This window comes from Rana temporaria, chromosome 9 (assembly GCF_905171775.1).
Source record: "Rana temporaria chromosome 9, aRanTem1.1, whole genome shotgun sequence".
NCBI classification, from domain to species: Eukaryota; Metazoa; Chordata; class Amphibia; order Anura; family Ranidae; genus Rana; species Rana temporaria.
In genome coordinates this window covers 170,923,986-170,945,251 of record NC_053497.1, presented here as the reverse complement: position 1 = coordinate 170,945,251, position 21,266 = coordinate 170,923,986, and the positions used below count along the sequence as shown (strand labels likewise).

The 21,266-nt window shown below is 46.7% G+C and overlaps 1 protein-coding gene across 2 annotated transcripts in view; it reads left to right on the top strand.

Annotated features, from left to right (window-relative positions):
- The window catches only part of MGAT1 (alpha-1,3-mannosyl-glycoprotein 2-beta-N-acetylglucosaminyltransferase), a 52,383-nt gene extending 34,824 nt beyond the window's left edge, over window positions 1-17,559 (top strand). For both annotated transcript variants that reach the window (XM_040325003.1, XM_040325004.1), the window contains 2 exons: window positions 11,904-12,727; window positions 16,421-17,559. In XM_040325003.1, the coding sequence (XP_040180937.1) occupies window positions 12,134-12,727; window positions 16,421-17,173 (1,347 nt within the window). In that variant the 5' untranslated portion in view covers window positions 11,904-12,133 and the 3' untranslated portion in view covers window positions 17,174-17,559. The remainder of the gene's footprint in view (window positions 1-11,903; window positions 12,728-16,420) is intronic.
- Window positions 17,560-21,266: the final 3,707 nt, after the last annotated feature.

The following is a 21,266-nucleotide window of genomic DNA, read 5'->3' as shown; positions in this document are numbered from 1 at the left end:
TCCTTTTTTCCCCACAAATAGAGCTTTCTTTTGGTGGTATTTGATCACCTCTGCGGTTTTTATTTTTTGCGCTATAAACAAAAATAGAGCGACAATTTTGAAAAAAATGCAATATTTTTTACTTTTTGCTATAATAAATATCCCCCAAAAACATATATAAAAAGATTTTTTTTCCTCAGTTTAGGCCGATACGTATTCTTCTACATATTTTTGGTAAAAAAAAATCGCAATAAGCGTTTATCGGTTGGTTTGCGCAAAATTTATAGCGTTTACAAAATAGGTGATAGTTTTATTGCATTTTTATTAATTATTATTTTTTTACTACTATTGGCGGCGATCAGCGATTTTTTTCGTGACTGCGACATTATGGCGGACACTTCGGACAATTTTGACACATTTTTGGGACCATTGTCATTTTCACAGCAAAAAACGCATTTAAATTGCATTGTTTATTGTGGAAATGACAGTTGCAGTTTGGGAGTTAAACACAGGGGGCGCTGTAGGAGCTATGTTTCACTGTGTGTGTGTTTACAACTGTAGGGGCTGTAGGACTGCCGTCATCGATCGAGTCTCCCTATAAAAGGGATCACTCGATCGATGCAGCCGCCACAGTGAAGCACGGGGAAGCCGTATAAACGAATAGCCGCGCCGTCGTCCCGGATTGCTCCCCGAGGGAATCCGCCCGCCGCACGCAGCGGGGGGGGGGTCCCGATCGAACCCCCCACCCGCTAGAAGGCAAAGACGTATATATACGCCCATCTGCCTGTCCGTGCCATTTTGCGGACGTAAATAGTCGTGCGGCGGGCGTTAAGGGGTTAATTTAAGCTGTCTAGGAAGTTCACCGTCAACATGTTTTCCAACGTCTGCAGAAGATACGGGTTCCAACAGGTTGGTGCTTCGGGTCCACTGGGACCTTTAATTCCATAGCACTGGAAGGATCACATGTGTCCTACCTGTACGATGTGGGAGGCAGTTGGGGATTTGTTGTTCCTCCCAGGAGTCTGCTGGTACTTGTAGTTCCTTTTGTACAGTTCAGAAGATTAAGGTACAGGGCGGAGGTTAAGGTTTTTTTTCTTTCGTCCTTATAATCTTGACTGTAGGGTTATGTTCCGTCTATCAGGGGAGGATCCTCTTCTAATAGACGGAACATAACCCTAATGTCAAGATTTAAGGAAGTTGTGTCCGTCCATGGACGAAAGAGAAAATAGGATTTTTGTACTCACCGTAAGTCCATGGACTTCAGAGAAAAGGATTTTACGGTGAGTACAAAAATTATATTTTCTCTTTCATCCATGGACGGACACAGCTTCCTTAACCACTTCAATACCGGGCACTTGCGCACCTTCCTGCCCAGGCCAATTTTCAGCTTTCAGCGCTGTCGCAATTTGAATGACAATTGCGCGATCATGCTACACTGTACCCAAATTTGTATCATTTTGTTCACAGAAATAGAGCTTTCTTTTGGTGGTATTTGATCACCTCTGCGATTTAAAATGTTTTGTGCAACAACTAAAAAAAGACCGAAAATTTGGAAAAAAAACGTTTTTTATTTTTTTCTGTTATTTTTTTGGGTAAATAAGTAAGTTTTCTTCTTCAATTACGGGCACTGATATGGCTGCACTGATAAGGCGGCACCGATGAGGTGGCACTGATGATGGTCACTGATGGGTGGCGCTGGTATGTGGCACTGATGGGCACTCATAGGCGTCACTGATGGGCACTTATGGGTGGCACTGATAGGCATGGAGGGGCACTGAGAGGTAGCACTGATGGACACAGGGGTGGCACTGATACTGATGGTGGCATTGCTGGGCATCACTTTTTTATGTTGTGCCCATGTTGCCAGTCAGTGCCCAGGCGGGGACACACGTGTCCTACTTGTAGAATGCGGTAGGCATTCAGGGATTTGTTGTTCTACCCAGGAGTCTGCTGATACTTGTAGTTCTTTCGTATAATTCAAAAGATACAGGGCTGGGCAGACCCTGAAGTTGGTTATACACGGTAAGGCCACACATCGGCTATACACGACCACACATCCTCGGTTTGATGTTTTGATTGATGATGTAACACTTTGCTTTGTGATTGCTTGTAGCTAGACCAATCACAAAATGATATGTGTATGGCCAGCTTTAGCAGTGCACACCCTAGTGGTTAGACAGGAGAAGTACAAGTAGAATGGTGAGTTCAGTGCGTGTGCGCTCTTTAAAATTGCGCTGCGTAAGGGCGCCTAATGTAAATGATCCCGTAGGGGGCGGGAATCATTTAAATTAGGCGCGCTCCCGCGCCGAGCGTAGAGCACATGCTCCGTCGGGAAACTTTCCCGACGTGCATTGCGGCAAATGACGTCGCAAGGACGTCATTTGCTTCCAAGTGAATGTGAATGGCGTCCAGCGCCATTCACAAATCACTTACGCAAACGACGTGAAATTCAAATTTGGCGACGCGGGAACGACGGGTATCCTTTAGCATTGGCTGCCCCTACTATTAGAAGGGGCAGCCTTACGCTAAACACGCCGTACGGAAACGACGTAACTTGCGTTTGCAGGGCTCGCGCAACATTGTGAATCGATGTTAGTATGCAATTTGCATACTATACACTGAGCACAATGGGAGCGCCCCCTAGCGGCCATCGCAAGAATGCAGCCTAAAATATGCGTGGCATAAGAGCCACGCAGATTTTAGGCTGCAGTCGGCGTTACGATGTTCCTGAATCAGGAGCATTCGTAAAGCCGGCGCAAGTCAGCAATTGCGCTGTGTAACTATGGTTACGCAGGCGCAATTGCTCTCTGAATCCGGGCCAATGTATAGATCCATCCTGCACTTCTGGGTAGCGGGTGCGAGTGTGCGCCACTGCCGACTTGCTCCCGCTGTGATTATACACAGCGGGAGCTGATGGGCCGGTACCGTGGATCTGATGTCCGCCGGCACCCGCCAATCATTCGTTACACTGGCAGAACGGCAGTCTTCCTATGTAAACAAGGCAGATCGCCGTTCTGTCAGTAGGGAAGACATGGATCCTGTGTTCCTGCAAAGCAGGGAATAAATTCCATCACTTCCCCTAGTAAAAACAGAACATACAGTACACCAAAACACTGGCTAGGCACACAGTTAACCCTTTGATTGCTCCTGATGTTAACCCCTTCCCAGCCAATGTCATTAGTACAGTGACAGTGTATATTTTTAGCAGTGATGAATGTATTCGTGTCACTGGTTCCCACAAGTCTCAGTTAGTGTCAGAATGTTCGCCACAATATCGCTATAAGTCGCTGATTGCTGTCATTACTAATAAAAAAAAATTCAAATTAATAAAAATATCCCATAGTTTGTAGACTCTATTGGCCAGATTCAGATACAGTTACGCCGGCGTATCAGTAGATACGTCGACGTAACTCTAAATCTGCGCCGTCCTAAATTTAAACGTATTCTGGAAACCAGATACGCTTAAATTAGGCTAAGATACGAGCGGCGTAAGTCTCCTACGCCGTCGTATCTTAGGGTGCAATATTTAGGCTGGCCGCTAGGTGGCGCTTCCGTTGAGTTCGGCGTAGAATATGTAAATGCCTAGATACGCCGATTCACGAACGTACGTGTGCCCGTCGCAGTAAAGATACGCTGTTTATGTAAGCCATTTTCCGGCGTAAAGTTATCCCAACAAATAGCTGGCCTAGTCAATGTTAAGTATGGCCGTCGTTCCCGCGCCAAAATTTGAAATTTTTACGTCGTTTGCGTAAGTCGTCCGTGAATGGGGCTGGACGTAATTTACGTTCACGTTGAAACCAATACGTCCTTGCGGCGTAGTTTGGAGCAATGCACACTGGGATATGTCCACGGACGGCGCATGCGCCGTTCGTAAAAAACGTCAATCACGTCGGGTCACCACCCATTAACATAAAACACGCCCCCCCATCCTCATTTGAATTAGGCGTGCTTACGCCGGCCCCATTTACGCTACGCCGCCGTAAGTTAGGAGGCAAGTGCTTTGTGAATACAGTACTTGCCTCTCTGACTTAAGGTGGCGTAGCGTAAATACGATACGCTACGCCGCCTTAAAGATGCGCGCCCCTACCTGAATCTGGCTATATAACTTTTGCGCAAACCGCACAATATGCTTATTGAGATTTTTTTTTTTTTAACCGAAAACATGTAGCGGAATAAATGTTGCCCTAAATTTATGAAGAAATGTTAAAAAAAAAATTTATTGGATATGTTTTATAGCAGAAAGTAAGAAATATTGGCCCAGATTCAGTAAGCAATTGCGCCTGCGTAACCATAGTTACGCAGCGCAATTGCTGACTTGTGCCGGCGTAACGAGTTCTCCTGATTCAGAGAACTCATTACGCCGACTGCAGCCTAAAATCTGCGTGGCATAAGGCTCTTATGCCACGCATATCTAGGCTGCATTCTTGCGTTGACCGCTAGGGGGCGCTCCCATTGTGGTCAGCGTATAGTATGCAAATTGCATACTTACGCCGATTCACAATGTTGCGCGCCCCCTGCGTACGCAAGTTACGTCGGTTGCGTACGGCGTCTTTAGCGTAAGGCTGCCCATGCTAAAAGCAGGGGCAGCCAATGCTAAAGGATACCTGGCGTTCCCGCGTCGCGACGTTCGAATTTTACGTCGTTTGCGTAAGTAAATCGTGAATGGCGCTGGACGCCATTCACGTTCACTTTGAAGCAAATGACGTCCTTGCGACGTCATTTGCCGCAATGCACATCGGGAAAGTTTCCCGACGGAGCATGCGCTGTACGCTCGGCGCGGGAACGCGCCTAATTTAAATGATTCCCACCCCCGGCGGGATCATTTACATTGCGCGCGCTTAGGCCGGGCAATTTTGCCGGCGCGCCCTCACAATTTACGGAGCTATTGCTCCGTGAATCGAGGGCAGCGCAAATTATTTGCGGGGCGTAGGGCAAAATCGTTGCCCTGTGCCTCCGCAAATAATGCGCAAATCGTACCTGAATCCGGGCCATTGTGTTTTTTTTTTCTTTTTTTAAACATGTCAGTCTTTATAGCGCAAAAAATAAAAACCGCAGAGGTGATCAAATACCACCAAAAGAAAGCTCTATTTGTGGGGAGGAAAATGACGTCAATTTTATTTTTGTACAGCGTCGCACAACCGCGCAATTGTCAGTTAAAGTAACGCAGTGCCGTATCACAAAAATGGCCTGGTCATTAAGGGGGGTAAGTCTTCCGGGGGGGGGGGGGGCGAGTGGATAAACTAACAAAGTCTCCGCTTTCACTTTCTTCCCTTTTAGTGTTTTTATTCCTGTTTTTTCTTCTTTTTTTTGTTCCTCTGCCCTCCAGATTCTCCTGCGTCCGTCCGATCGCTCGCCGTCTCCTAATCCTGCTTATTTTGAACATGTAATCTCCTTAGCGGGTAATCTGGGTGGGGTGATGGGTCAGGAAGTGAGCGAGGTACAATGCCAGGAAGAGGGCAGACAATACGACCTATAGGAAGCCTGGCTCACAGCACCGATCACGAGGGGGGGGGGGGAGGGGAGGTGTTCAAAAAGGAAACGAAAGCCGCTATGTGATCGCCGTACAATCACTTCTGTAAAGTTCACTGACCTGAGATATTTAAAGCGGTATTAACCACTTGCTTACCGGGCACTTCAACCCCCCTCCTGCCCAGACCAATTTTCAGCTTTCAGCGCTCTCACACTTTGAATGACAATTGCGCGGTCATACAACACTGTACACAAATGAAATTTTTATATATTTTTTCCCACAAATAGAACTTTCTTTTGGTGGTATTTGCTCACTGATAAAAAAAAAAAAATACAAAACTGTTTTATATTTTGTTAAAAAAAATGTTTGTCCTTCATTGATGTACATTGATGAGGCTGCACTGGTGGGCATTGAGAGGTAGCACTGGTGGGCACTGAGAGGTGGCACTGGTGGGCATTGATAGGTGGCACTCGGCACTGATGGGTGGCAGTGATGGGCACTGATCGGCACTGGTAAGTTACACTGATAGGTATCACTGCTAGGTGGCACTGATGAGCCACTGATTGTCACCACTGATGGGCATTGATAGGTGGCACTGATGGGTGGGCACAGGGTGGCAGTGATGGGCACTGGTAGGTTACACTGATAGGTATCACTGCTAGGTGGGACTGATTGGCACCACTGGTGGGCATTGATGGGTGGCACTGGTGGGCACTGGTAGGTTACCCTGATAGGTAGCACTGATGGGCATTGATAGGTGGCACTGATGAGTGGCATTGGTAGGCACTGGGAGGCAGTGATGGGCACTGGTAGGTTACACTGATGGGTATCACTGCTAGGTGGCACTGATGAGGCACTGATTGGCACCACTGGTGGGCATTGATGGGTGGCACTGAGAGGTGGCACTGGTGAGCATTGATAGGTGGCACTGGTGGGCACTGATGAGTGGCAATGGTAAGCACTGATGGGTGGCAGTGATGGGCTCTGATCGGCACTGGTAGGTTACACTGATAGATGGTGCTGCTAGGTGGCACTGATGAGGCACTGATTGGCACCACTGGTGGGCATTGATAGGTGGCACTTTTTTGCACAGGCAGGTGGCATTGGCTAGCGGCACTGGCAGGCAGTACTAGTGGGCACAGATGAGGTGCCTGTGTTCCTTCCTCTTTGGTCCCTTTCACAAGAGCCGGTGATCGGCTTTTTTTTTCTCCTCACACTGTCAGCGTGAAGAGAAAAAAAAACGATTACTGAGCTTTTGTTTACATCACGTGATCAGCTGTGATTGGCTGACAGCTGATCACGTGGTAAGGGGCAGGGGCCTCCCGGCAATTCAGGTCTGCGCTGTAGCCGTCATTCAGGTATAGCGCGGACGCGAGCGAAGTGGTTAAAGCCAAAAGCAAACATTTATCACATCACAGCCTACCAATTCCTAGAAGTGGCGACTGCATTCGTTTTCTATTTTTATTTTTTTTTTCTTACTTTTATTTCCATCTGGTGATCCAGCCAGCGAGTCTGACGTTTTTCAAAAGCTCAAGCTCTCCAGCATCATTTATAAGTTTACAGAGATGAGACGAACCATTTACCACTGGCAGGGGGTGCATATCAGGAGCCGCTTTTATTTAGTCATGTAACCTTAAACTAATTTAAGCTTAACCACTTGCTTACCGGGCACTTATACCCCCCTTCCTGCCCAGGCCAATTTTCAGCTTTCAGCACTGTCGCGCTTTGAATGACAATTGCGCGGTCATACAACACTGTTTTTATTTTTTTTACAAATAAATACAGTAAAACCTTGGATTGCAAGCATAATCCGGAAACATGCTTGTTATCCAAAGCGCTTGTATATCAAAGCAAATAATGGAAACTCAGATGATTCGTTCCACAACCATTTATTCACAAGTCCTTCCGTTTTATAGTCCGTATCCACTTCCCGACCTCCTCATGTACATTTACGTCGGCAGAATGGCACGGACAGGCACATGTACGTCCTCTGCTTGACGTGGGTCGGGGGTCCGATCGGTCGGTAAGCCTCGGGGAGCGATCCGGGACGACGGCGCGGCTATTCGTTTATAGTGAAAGGCTATTCGTTTATAGCCGCTCCGTCGCGATCGGTCCCCGGAGCTGAAGGACGGGGAGAGCCGTATGTAAACACGGCTTTCCCGTGCTTCACTGTGGCGGCGTCATCGATCGTGTCATCCCTTTTATAGGGAGACTCGATCAATGTCAGTCCTACAGCCACACCCCCCTACAGTTGTAAACACACACAAAGTGAACACTAAATGTTACAGCGCCCCCTTGTGGTTAACTCCCAACCTGCAACTGTCATTTTCACAATAAAGAATGCAATTTAAATGCATTTTTTGCTGTGAAAATGACGATGGTCCCAAAAATGTGTCAAAATTGTCCGAAGTGTCCGCCATAATGTCGCAGTCACGAAAAAAATCGCTGATCGCCGCCATTAGTAGTAAAAAAAATAAAAAAAATAAAAATGCAATAAAACTATCCCCTATTTTGTAAACGCTATAAATTTTGCGCAAATCAACCGATAAACGATTATTGCGATAGTTTTTTTTACCATAAATTGGTAGAAGAATACGTATCGGCCTAAACTGAGGAAAAAAAAAATTATATATGTTTTTGGGGGATATTTATTATAGCAAATAGTAAAAAATATAGCATTTTTTTCAAAATTGTCGCTCTATTTTTTTTTATAGCGCAAAAAATAAAAACCGCAGAGGTGATGAAATACCACCAAAATAAAGCTCTATTTGTGGGAAAAAAATGACGCCAATTTTGTTTTAGAGCCACGTCGCACGACCGCGCAATTGTCAGTTAAAGCGACGCAGTGCCGAATCGCAAAAAGTGCTCTGGTCTTTGACCAGCAATATGGTCCGGGGGTTAAGTGGTTAAAGTGGTTGTATCCCCATTTTTTTTTAGAACTTGTACCTATAAGAAAGCCTAGAATAAAGCTTGCCCTATAGGTGCAGTAAATATCTCCTAAACGTGCGCCGTTTAGAAGACATTTACCTTTGTAGCGCTCCGATGACGTCATCCGCGCATTCACTGTGAAGAAAGAGCCCTCTGTGCCGCTTCTTCCAGAGCTAGTGCCGTGACTGGCGGCGCAGGCGCCGGAGTGGAAGCGGGGCGAAAATGGATGCAGCCTGCAGCGGGGGACATTGCAGGCTTCGATTGCAGGTAAGTGGCACTTAATGGGCTGGTATATGATGCATACTAGCCCATTATGCTTTTACTTTGCAGGGGAATAAAAAGGAAGTAAAACCCATCAGAGTTTATTTCCTCTTTTTATTGTATTATTTATTTATTTATTTTTATATATAAATATGTCCCAATTCACTGTCTTTTCCCCCTCGGATCGCCGTGTGCTGCGTGGGGAGTCTGCAGATTGTCAGATGGAAAACGTCTGTTTGTGTTGTTGCCGGTAATTGCTGATTCTGTCCGGAGAGTCGGAGGTCAGAGACAAGAGCCCGGCTACAGGACAATTAGTGCGCCTCTCATCCTGCTCTGTGTCCTTTCATCATTCTCTAATCCCTTTACATTCTTCTGATACTTTTGGCTGCTTTTGGCATTTTGGCTCTTCAGGAATTTTAATGTCGTACTGGGGGGGGGGGGAGGGGGGGTTACCAAGTGTCATGTCTAAAAATAGCCCAAGATCCAAAAACCACGAGAACCACGCTAAGGTAACCCAAGGATAAAAAAATCCATTACAACAGGGTTTGACAAATTTGCTTGGAATCTAGGAGCCAGCTAATAAAGTTAGGAGCCAGAAAACGCACCCCGTCCCGACGAGCTTGCGCGCAGAAGCGAACACATACGTGTGCAGCGCCCGCATATGAAAACGGTGTTCAAACCACACATGTGAGGTATCGCCGCGATTGTTAGAGCGAGAGCAATAATTCTAGCCCTAGACCTCCTCTGTAACTGAAAACATGCAACCTGTAGATTTTTTTTTAAACGTCGCCTATGAAGATTTTAAAGGGTAAAAGTTTGTCGGCATTCCACGAGCGGACGCAATTTTGAAGCGTGACATGTTGGGTATCAATTTACTCAGCGTAACATTATCTTTCGTAATATAAAAAAAAAAATGGGGATAACTTTACTGTTGTCTTATTTTTTATTTAACCAGTTCCCGACCCCCGCATGTACATATACGTCCACAATATGGCACGTACAGGCACATGGGCGTACACGTACGTCCTCGCCTATTAGCGGGTGGGGGGTCCGATCGGGACCCCCCCCCGCTACATGCGGAGGTCGGGTCCGCTCGGGGAGCGATCCGGGACCACGGCGCGGCTATTTGTTTATAGCCGCTCCGTCGCGATCGCTCCCCGGAGCTAAAGAACGGGGAGAGCCGTGTGTAAACACGGCTTCCCCGTCCTTCACTATGGCGGCGCATCGATCGCGTCATTCCCTTTATAGGGAAGACACGATCGATGACGTCATTCCTACAGCCACACCCCCAAACAGTTGTAAACACATACTAGGTGCACCCCAACTCCTACAGCGCCACCTGTGGTTAACTCCCAAACTGCAACTGTCATTTTCACAATAAAGAATGCAATTTAAATGCATTTTTTGCTGTGAAAATGACAATGGTCCCAAAAATGTGTCAAAATTGTCCGAAGTGTCCGCCATAATGTCGCAGTCACGAAAAAAATTGCTGATCGCCGCCATTAGTAGTAAAAAAAAAAAAAATAATAAAAATGCAATAAAACTATCCCCTATTTTGTAAACACTATAAATTTTGCGCAAACCAATCGATAAACGCTTATTGCGATTTTTTTTTACTAAAAATAGGTAGAAGAATACGTATCGGCCTAAACTGAGGAAAAAAAATGTTTTTATATATGTTTTTGGGGGATATTTATTACAGCAAAAAGTAAAAAATATTGCTTTTTTTTCAAAATTGTCGCTCTATTTTTGTTTATAGCGCAAAAACAAAAAACCGCAGATGTGATCAAATACCACCAAAAGAAAGCTCTATTTGTGGGGAAAAAAGGACGCCAATTTTGTTTGGGAGCCACGTCGCACGACCGCGCAATTGTCTGTTAAAGCGACGCAGTCCCGAACTGTAAAAACACCTTGGGTCTTTAGGCTGCATATTGGTCCGGGGCTTAAGTGGTTAAAAAAAGTGTAATTTTTTCCCAAAAAAGTGAGCTTGTAAGATCGCTGCGCAAATACGGCATGACAGAAAGTATTGCAACGATCGCCATTTTATTCTCTAGGGTGTTAGGATAAAAAAATATATATATAATGTTTGGGGGTTCTAATTGGAGGGAAGAAGATGGCAGTGAAAATAGTGAAAAATGACATTAGAATTGCTGTTTAACTTGTAATGCTTAACTTGTAATACCAACGGCCACCACCAGATGGCGCCAGCTCACACATCTGGTGGTAATAACTTGTAATACCAACAGCTCACCACCAGATGGCGCCAGCTTACACATCTGGTAGTAATAACTTGTAATACCAACGGCTCACCACAAGATGGCAGCAGCTCACCAAAAAAAATGGCGACCGGGATTTGTCGAGCCCTGCATTACAATAAATAGAAAAAAAAAAAACAACGTTATCATTTATTCCTAGGGTTGCACCAATACTGCTTTTTTTATTTTATTTTAACGGCGAGTACGAATACCGATACTTTTGGTCAAGCACTCGCCAATACCGAGTACCGATACTTTGCAGTGCAATTTGCATCAATACAAAATAAACAGGCACAAATCAAACTGCAATGAATCGCATGCGATTTGAACAGCAATGTGGTGCGATTCCTGTGTGAAATCGCATGCATTCCCCCCACTGCTCCTGTGTGTGTAAAGATATGTAGAATAATTGAAGAAGAAATTCCATTTTTGTTTATTTTTTTTTCTATTTTTTTTGCTGCATATGTTTTATAGCAGAAAGTAAAAAAAATAATAATAATAAATTATGTATATAATTTTTTTTTTTCAAAATGATGTTGTTTTGTTTATAGCGAAAAAAATAAAAACCTCAGAGGTGATCAAATACCACCAAAAGGACGTCAATTTTATTTGAGTAAAACGTCGCACGACCGCGCAATTGTCAGTTAACCACTTAAGACCCGGACCATTATGCAGATTAAGGACCTTGCCCCTCTTTGCGATTCGGTACTGCGTCGCACTGACAATTGCGCGGTCGTGCGACCTGGCTCCCAAACACAATTGACGTCCTTTTTTCCCCACAAATAGAGCTTTCTTTTGGTGATATTTGATCACCTCTGCGGGTTTTATTTTTTGCGCTATAAACAAAAATAGAGCGACAATTTTGAAGAAAAAAAAAAAAGCAAATTTGTCAAGCCCTGGTATAAAATACCTGACAGAAGTTCTAGAAGTGCAACGTTTTGGCTTTAGATACATTTCTGTATTTTGTGTGTGTATTATTAATAATTTGCCTATTTTATGTCTCTTGCCAGGTTGGTGAAGGAAAAGAATGATACTGGCCGAAGCAGATCTGTTAATCTGATGTTGGACCAGCCGATGTTGCCTAGAGATCTGCAATGTTTTTGGTGAAGTGTGGAGAACCGACGTGTAGCCTTATCTATTGAGAGTGTTTGGTCGCTGTAAGACCGCGCCTTTCCGCTTTTAATTTTGCAAGACCGCTTGTTCAGAGGGTCCGGGAACTAAGCTGGGACCCCCCAGGGGAATGCCGCGCAAGGTTCGCGTGGCGGCCTGGGGGGCGGCCCTCTTTATCTCATGGAATGCCATTCTCCTCCTCTACCTCATGAGCCGACCAAAGGGTCCCGATGCCGCGGACCTCACAGCGCACGTCATCCGACTGGCAGAAGAAGCCGAAACAGAGTTGGAGAAGCAGAAGGGACTTCTTCAACAAATCCACCACTACAGTGGTCTTCTCAAACGTCTCCCGGCTCGTCCAGATGCTGCAGGTGGTCTCGAATTACCCCAGAGACTTGCTAACGTTTCCATTCCTTCGCCAACGCCTTTGGCCTCTGACCCGGAAGCGGTGGTCATTCCCATCCTCGTGGTAGCATGCGATCGTCCTTCCGTCAGAAAGTGTTTGGACTCTCTGCTTAAATATCGCCCCTCCGCGGAGCAGTTCCCCATCATCGTTAGCCAAGATTGTGGCCATGCTGAGACGGCCAGGATCATTGACTCGTATGGAGACGCCATCACTCATATCAATCAGCCGGACCTGTCTGAGGTGCCTGCCCCGCTAGAACATAGGAAGTTTCAAGGCTACTACAAGATTTCCAGGCACTATCGATGGGCACTTAACCAGGTAAGTGACTGTGAGATGGTGCTAGATCCAGGGGTTTTCACTTCTTTTTATGGTGCTTCAATATAGAATGCCTCATTGGCATGGGCGTCTGCTCCATAGGGCACCGTGCATCACTGATCAGGGTAAAGAGCTTATGTCGTAGACTCTTTACCATGTGATCAGATGTGTCTAATCACAGCTCATCACATGTAAACAAATGCCGGCTATCGGCATTTCGTTTCCTCAGCGCTGTCAGTATCTAAGGAAAGGAAAGCGATGAGCGGCTTTCCGTGGTGATGGGGGCATTTACACTGATCAGCAGCGCCCTGATTATCAGTACTGAATATCATCCATTGTCCATCAGTGCCCATCAGTAAAGAAGAAAAAGGTAGGTTTAAAAAAAAACCTTTTTTTCATTTGTTTTTAGCAAAAAATAAAAGCCCAGTGGTGATTTACCACTTAAGGACCGGAAGATTTGCCCCCTTAATGACCAGGCCATTCTTTGCGATGTAGCACTGCGTTACTTTAACTGACAATTGCTCGGTCATGTGACGCCGTTCCCAAACAAAAATTATGCCTTTTTTCCCCCCCAACAAATAGAGATTTCTTTTGGTGGGATTTGATCTCCTCTGCGGTTTTTATTTTTTGTGCTATAAACACAAATAGAGCGACAATTTTTGAAAAAAAGAAAAACAATATTTTTTTACTTTTTGCTATAATAAATATCCCCAACATTTTTTAAAAATAAATAAAAATTTAAGTGTGTCCTAGGGGGGGATTCTAACTGTAGGGGGGATGGGCTGATCACCGCTCCCGATTACAGGGAGCTTTGATCAGTGTCCTCTCGCTAGGAAGAGTGGGGAAATGCCTTGTTTACATCAGCATTTCCCCGTTCTTCCTCTGCGTTAGACAATCACGGGTATCCGCGTGGACGTAGAGTCCGTGGGACCCGCGGTTGGACTCACGGAACTTGCAGGGCGCGCCCACAATGCCACATCTTAAAGGAGACGTATATATATGTCGACCTGCCCACAGAAGGCATTATGTCGACGTGTATATATATATATACGTAAGACGGTCGTTAAGCGGTTAAGGGACAGCTACGGAGATTCGTGGGAATGAGCTGACCTGCCGCCGTATAATCGACAAGTGGTTAAATACCGCCAAAAGAAAGCTCTATTTGTCTCAAAAAAATTATAAAATTTCTTATGGGTGCAGTGTTGCATGACCACGCAATTGTCATTCAAAGTGTGACGGAAATTTGGCCTGGGCTGGAAGGGGGTAAAAGTGTGCCCAGTATTGAATCCGTTAAATGCAACTAGTACAAGCAAGTACCTGAATTTGCTTGGTTTCAGCCTATTGTAATCAACTGTACAGCAGCACTCAGAATAGTAGAGGGAGAACTAGGAGCCAATCACATGTGCTGACAAAGAATGTGATGATATAAGGCTAGAGCAGAGTGACGAAGGGGTGAGCTACTGCTTAGTCCAATCACAGGTTGGGGGCGGGCATTTCAAGTAAGGGAGATAGGAAATGAAGCCTTGCGCCTGCACAGCCGGTTTCCTACTGCACATGTGCGAGCCGCGCTGTGCCTTGTGAATGATCCCATAGTCCTTTAGGACCTGTGATGTGTCTCAGAACACTGCGGGGAAAGGATGGGGGTGGGGTGAACTTGTGCCTCCAGATCACCGCAGCGTAACTGACGGGAAGTGTCAAAACCAGGTACCAGTCATCTCCGCTTTGCTCTTTGCCCCTCCAGCACTCACTGGCTGTGGAAGGGGGCGTGAGCGGCTGGCTCAGGATCTCAGTGGCCCACTGAAAAGCCAAGCTGCTATCCTCCTCGGTTCTGCTCTCCCCCTACGTGCCGCTGCTCTCCCCCTCCGTGCCGCTGCTGTCCCATTCCGTGCCGCTGTTGTCCCCCTCCGTGCCGCTGCTGTCCCCCTATGTGCCGCTGCTGTCCCCCTCCGTGCCGCTGCTGTCCCCCTCCGTGCCGCTGCTGTCCCCCCTCCGTGCCGCTGCTGTCCCCCCTCCGTGCCGCTGCTGTCCCCCCTCCGTGCCGCTGCTGTCCCCCCTCCGTGCCGCTGCTGTCCCCCCTCCATGCCGCTGCTGTCCCCCCTCCGTGCCGCTGCTGTCCCCCCTCCGTGCCGCTGCTGTCCCCCCTCCGTGCCGCTGCTGTCCCCCCTCCGTGCCGCTGCTGTCCCCCCTCCGTGCCGCTGCTGTCCCCCTCCGTGCCGCTGCTGTCCCCCTCCGTGCCGCTGCTGTCCCCCTCCGTGCCGCTGCTGTCCCCCTCCGTGCCGCTGCTGTCCCCCTCCGTGCCGCTGCTGTCCCCCTCCGTGCCGCAGCTGTCCCCCTCCGTGCCGCAGCTGTCCTACTTCATGCTCCGCTCTCCCCCTCCGAGCTGCTTCCCCCCTCTGTGGTGTCACTCTCCAAGTCCTCCTCCTCCACCCCCTCTGTCAGGATGGAGAGCGGCGGTAGGAGCCGCTGAACCCGGCTCCTACCTTTTCCGAATGAACAGAGTCCGTGATCACTGACTCTGTTCATTCATATAACTGAAACATTGTAACCTGTGTTTACAATGTTTCAGTTTATGAATGGATAGGAGCCTCTGTCTTCTCTCCATTTATTTTCAGTGCAGCTGAGAAAGGGACTGGGGAATCTGTGTCCTTAGTCCCTTTCTCTGTCTCAAAGGGGAGATGTCAGAGGTCTGTTAAGACCCCCTGATATGTCACCAAAGCCCCCTAACAGGGCTAAGAAAAAAAAAATTAGCAATAAATAAAAATAATTAATTGTAAAAAATAATACATATTAAAATAAAAAAAAACACACTGACACCAAATGATTCGTTTGTAGGTCCTAGCACAAAAAATAAAAACCGCAGAGGTGATCAAATACCACCAAAAGACAGCTCTATTTCTGGGGAAAAAAGGACGCCAATTTTGTTTGGGTGCCACATCGAACGACCGCACAATTGTCCGTTAAAGCGACGCAGTGCCGAATTGCAAAAAGTGCTTTGGTCTTTGGCCAACCAAATGGTCCGGGGCTTAAGGGGTTAAGAGAACCTTTTGCTTTGCATTGTGTGGACTTAAAGCGGATGTGCCACGGGAAAATAATATTAAAAGCCAGCAGCTACAAATACTGCAGCTGCTGACTTTTAATATTAGGACACTTACCTGTCCTGGAGTCCAGCGCCGATCGCAGCAGAGCACGAGCGATCGCTCGTCTCTCTGCTGCTTCCCCCGCCATCCACGCTCAGGGAACCAGGAATGAAGCGCTGCGGCTTCACTGCCCGGTTCCCTACGGCGCATTCGCGAGTCGCGCCGCGCCAGCCGATTGGCTCCCGCTGTGTGCTGGGAGCCGAGTGTTCCCAGCACACAACGGGCGACAGACGGGATGTGACGAAATGCCCGTCTTTTGCCCGTATCGTGTGGCCGGAAGTGGGTGCAAATACCTGTCTTTAGACAGGTATCTGCACCCCCCTCCCCCCTGAAAGGTGTCAAATGTGACACCGGAGGGAGGGAGGGTTCCGATCAGCGGGACTCCACTTTAGGGTGGAGAACCGCTTTAACATTTAAAAGGTTCACTCTACATGTATTATTAGAGCATTGAGTGTCCAGTTGTTGTACCTTATCCACTGCCATATGTTATGATTCTCCTGCTTTGCATGGCTAAATATTTAGGCTAATGTCCTCTAATAATGTTTCCTTCTCCTCTTAGGTCTTCAGAGTGTTGGGTTACAAGGCGGCCATTGTAGTAGAAGACGATTTGGAAGTAGCTCCAGACTTCTATGAATACTTCTCAGCCACCCATTCCCTCCTCCGCAAGGACCCCACGTTGTGGTGCGTCTCTGCCTGGAATGACAACGGCAAGGAGAACTTGGTGGAGCCCAAGGGCAATTCCATTCTTCATCGTTCTGACTTCTTCCCAGGGCTTGGCTGGCTGCTGCTTCAGGAACTTTGGGAGGAACTGGAGCCAAAGTGGCCAGCTGCCTTCTGGGATGACTGGGTGAGGCGCCCAGAGCAGAGACTTGGGAGGGCATGCCTGAGACCAGAGTTGCCTCGCACTCGAACATTTGGAAGGAAGGGGGTTAGCCAGGGCCAGTTTTTTGACCAGCATCTGAGGTTTATCAAACTGAATCAGGACCCAGTATCCTTCACTAAGATGGATCTTTCATATCTTCTAAAAGACAAATATGATCCCTGGTTTCTGGGAGAAGTTTATGAAGCGCCCAAAGCCCGTGCAGAAGAGGTGCTTCAAGGGAAAGTGCCCGGAGGAAGGACGGTGAGGGTCGAATACTCAACCAGAGACACTTTTAAGGCCATGGCCAGGTCCTTTGGTGTTATGGATGACCTGAAGTCTGGTGTGGCTCGAGTTGCCTATAAGGGCGTTGTAACTTTTACACATAGGGGGAGAAGGGTGTTTTTAGCTCCCCCTAAAGACTGGGCAGGCTATGACCCATCATGGAGTTAAGGTGAGCTATTGTTCCTCCGGATTTAGGGGAGGACATGTAGCAGATAAGGAAATTTTCTCTGTGAGAGGTTCAGAGGGTCCAATATGTTTAGGTGCTATCTAATGCCAGGTCTCTGCAAAAATTTACGCGTTCTAGGTTCCAAGGGACCAGGTTGGAGGTCAGAAGCCACTGACTTTGGCGCAACATGAGGATTGTCAGAAACCACTTTGGAGTTGCTGGGAGATGACCAGGAGCCTTTGAACCTCAAGAACTGTGTGGTATGATAGAGCTACACCTACGCACTCAGGAAGAGATCATCTCAGCCAACTATGTTTCACGGCACGGGGGAAGCAAGTCTCTTCCCCTTTTATTAATTCACCTCAATAAAGTGACCTTTATAGCCAAACAAGTCTGATTCCTGATAACCATGTAATGCAAGCTGCTTTGGGTTTTTCTCATCCAATTATTTGCATAATCGGTATCGGATGTCCTCAGACAGGACAAAGGGTTGTTTACTTCCACTGAGCTTGTTTTACCGTAATTTACCGTATTTATCGGCGTATAACACACACTTTTCCCCCTGAAAATAGGGGGAAAATCACGGGTGCGTGTTATACACCAATAGCGTACCTCGGAGGAGAAGGAAGGGGACGAGCGCCGCCGGAATCACCAAGCTGTCATGTCCTGTTTACTCGGCTCTGATGTCACACACACGTCCTGCCACCGGCATTGGACCAGTGTTCTGTCAATCACAGGAGCTGATCCAATAGCGATGGCGGAGGCGGGACTGTTTATGTGACTGTCGACTGAGAGCCGAGTACTGTAAACAGAAGATGACGGCTTAGTGATTCTGGCGGCGCTCGCCCCCCTCCTGATTTCCTGCACTGCATGAGATATGGTGAGGCTGCAGATAGGCATCAGGCTGCATTGGATGGGCGCAGATCAGGCTGCAGATGAGCACAGAGGCTGCATTGTGGCTGCAGATGGGCATCAGGCTGCATTGGCTGGGTGCAGATCAGGCTGCAGATGGGCACAGAGGCTGCATTGAGGCTGCAGATGGGCACAGATCAGGCTGCATTGAGGCTGCAGATGAGCACAGAGGCTGCAGATGGGCACAGATCAGGCTGCAGATGGGCACAGATCAGGCTGCATTGAGGCTGTAGATGGGCACTAATCAGGCTGCATTGAGGCTGCAGATGGGCACAGATCAGGCTGCATTGAGGCTGCAGATGGGCACTAATCAGGCTGCCTTGATTGGCACTGACCATTATTTTGCTTCAAAGTGGTTTCTTTGAAAAACAATTTTTTTCCCCCGAAACTTCTCTCTTAAATTGGGGCGCGTGTTATACGCCGATAAATATGGTAATAAATAGGAAATATTGAATCCCTACAGCTGTGGATCATAACATACCTCAATTCATTCCTATTGAGTGCAGATCTTCTCACTGGATAGGTGTAATTTAATGTGTCATATATTGTATTGTAAAATTGAATATATTGCAGCTTACTGGTCCCTGGATGTGGTGGCTGCATTTTCTTTTTCCAGGCAAAAAATATTTTCAGCAAGTACAGACGATACTGGTTGATCTTGCCAGAAATGCACTCTCCTTGGAACTACCTGTGAGCTGAAATGAGAGCATAAAATCCTTATCTTTATTGTGTAAACGACTAGTCCCATCAATCCACCAGGTAAAAAAAAGGGCATTTATTATTTTTTGTTGCAGGAGCCTGAAAAGCATTGCCCCCATGATCAGCAGATCGCTGATGCAATACATAGTAGGTGGGTTGAAAAAAGACACAAGTCCATCAAGTCCAATCTATGTGTGTGACTATATGTCAGTATTACATTGTATATCCCTGTATGTTGCGGTCGTTTAGATGCTTATCTAATAGTTTCTTGAAAGCATCGATGCCCCCCCGCTGAGACCACACCCTTACCGCTCTTACAGTAAAGAACCCTCTACATAGTTTAAGGTTAAACCTCTTTTCCTCCAATTTTAATGAGTGGCCATGTGTCTTGTTAAAGTTTTATCCCTATTGGGTCACCACTACGGTATTTGTAAATTGAAATCATATCCCCTCTCAAGCGTCTCTTCTCCACAGAGAATAAGTTCAGTGCTCGCAACCTTTCCTCATAACTAATATCCACCAGTCCCTTTATTAGCTTTGTTGCCCTTCTCTGTACTCGCTCCATTTCCAGTACATCCTTCCTGAGGACTGGTGCCCAGAACTGGACGGCATACTCCAGGTGCAGCCGGACCAGAGTCTTGTAGAGCAGAAGAATTATCGTTTTATCTCTGGAGTTAATCCCTTTTTAATACATGCCAATATTATGTTTGCTTTGTTACCAGCAGCTTGGAATTGCATGCCATTGCTGAGCCTATCATCTGCTAGAACCCCCTGGGCCTTTTCCATCCTAGTTTCCCCCAGAGGTCCCCCCCCCTCGTGTAAAGATTGCATTCGTATTTTTGCTGCCCAAATGCTTTATTTTACATTTTTCTACATTGAACCTCATTTGCCATGTAGTTGCCCACCCCATTAATTTGTTCAGATCATTTTGCAAGGTTTCCACATCCTGGGGAGAAGTTATTACCCTGCTTAGCTTATTATTGTTCTCAAATACAGAGATTGCACCGTTTACCCCCATCCTCCAGGTCGTCTATGCATAAATTAAATAGGATTGGTCCCAGAACAGAATCCTGGGGGACCCCACTACCCACCCCTGACCATTCGAGTACTCCCCATTTATCACCACCCTCTGAACTCGCCACTGTTTCCACATCCTGGGGAGAAGTTATTACCCTGCTTAGCTTAGTATAGTCTGCAAATACAGAGATTGCACCGTTTACCCCCATCCTCCAGGTCGTCTATGCATAAATTAAATAGGATTGGTCCCAGAACAGAATCCTGGGGGACCCCACTACCCACCCCTGACCATTCAAGTACTCCCCATTTATCACCACCCTCTGAACTCGCCACTGTTTCCACATCCTGGGGAGAAGTTATTACCCTGCTTAGCTTAGTATTGTCCTCAAATACAGAGATTGCACCGTTTACCCCCATCCTCCAGGTCGTCTATGCATAAATTAAACAGGATTGGTCCCAGCACAGTCTACCATGTTACCCGTACATCCCATACTGCCTCACAGGAACACTCAATCAACTACCACAGTGCTCCACAGCACCATAGTAATTCATTGAGAACTGCAACCCAAAAGCCACTAAGGATGTTGGGGCTTGTAGTCAATTCAGACACCTGGAGCTGTGTGTCTGAATGACGTGGGCGGAGCCCCGAACGGCCGTGCTATTTTTCAAACAATGACAGCTAGTACGTGGAACTTCTCCCCATACTGCTGCCACAGGGAGGGGAGGAGGAGTCATTGGGCGGTGGCTGCTGTTACATGTTCCACCCTAAATGTAACAAGTTCCCAAAGGTAAACTTATCCTTTCATTTTTTTTTATATTATTATTATTATATAGGACATATGCAAATTTGTGACCCCGCTGAAAATAGCCCAGTCTAATGGGGCCGCATATTTGCGTACAGTCGGTGTAAAGGGGTTAAAGAGCAACAGCATAGGTTAATAGTCTAAATATACATTTATTCCAATGTAAAACGAAATGGATGACTTCACAAAAGAGACAGCAGGTTTCAGAGGTCAAAACTCACCCTTTATCAGGACTACAAGAATACAACAAAAAAGGACGCATAGATTTATCTCTTATATGTTTGTTTGACATTGAAGGTATACAAAATTATGCAACTGCGCTTGATTTTACATTGGTGTAAATTTCTTAATCGTACAGTACAGGACTTGGGCTCCTTTTAACCACTTAACCCCCGGACCATATTGCTGGTCAAAGACCAGAGCACTTTTTGCGTTTCGGCACTGCGTCGCTTTAACTGACAATTGCGTGGTCGTGCGACGTGGCTCCCAAACAAAATTGGCATCCTTTTTTCCCCACAAATAGAGCTTTCTTTTGGTGGTATTTGATCACCTCTGCGGTTTTTAGTTTTTTGCGCTATAAACAAAAATAGAGCGTAAATTTTGAAAAAAAAGCAATATTTTTTACTTTTTGACTGCGACATTATGGCGGACACATCGGACACTT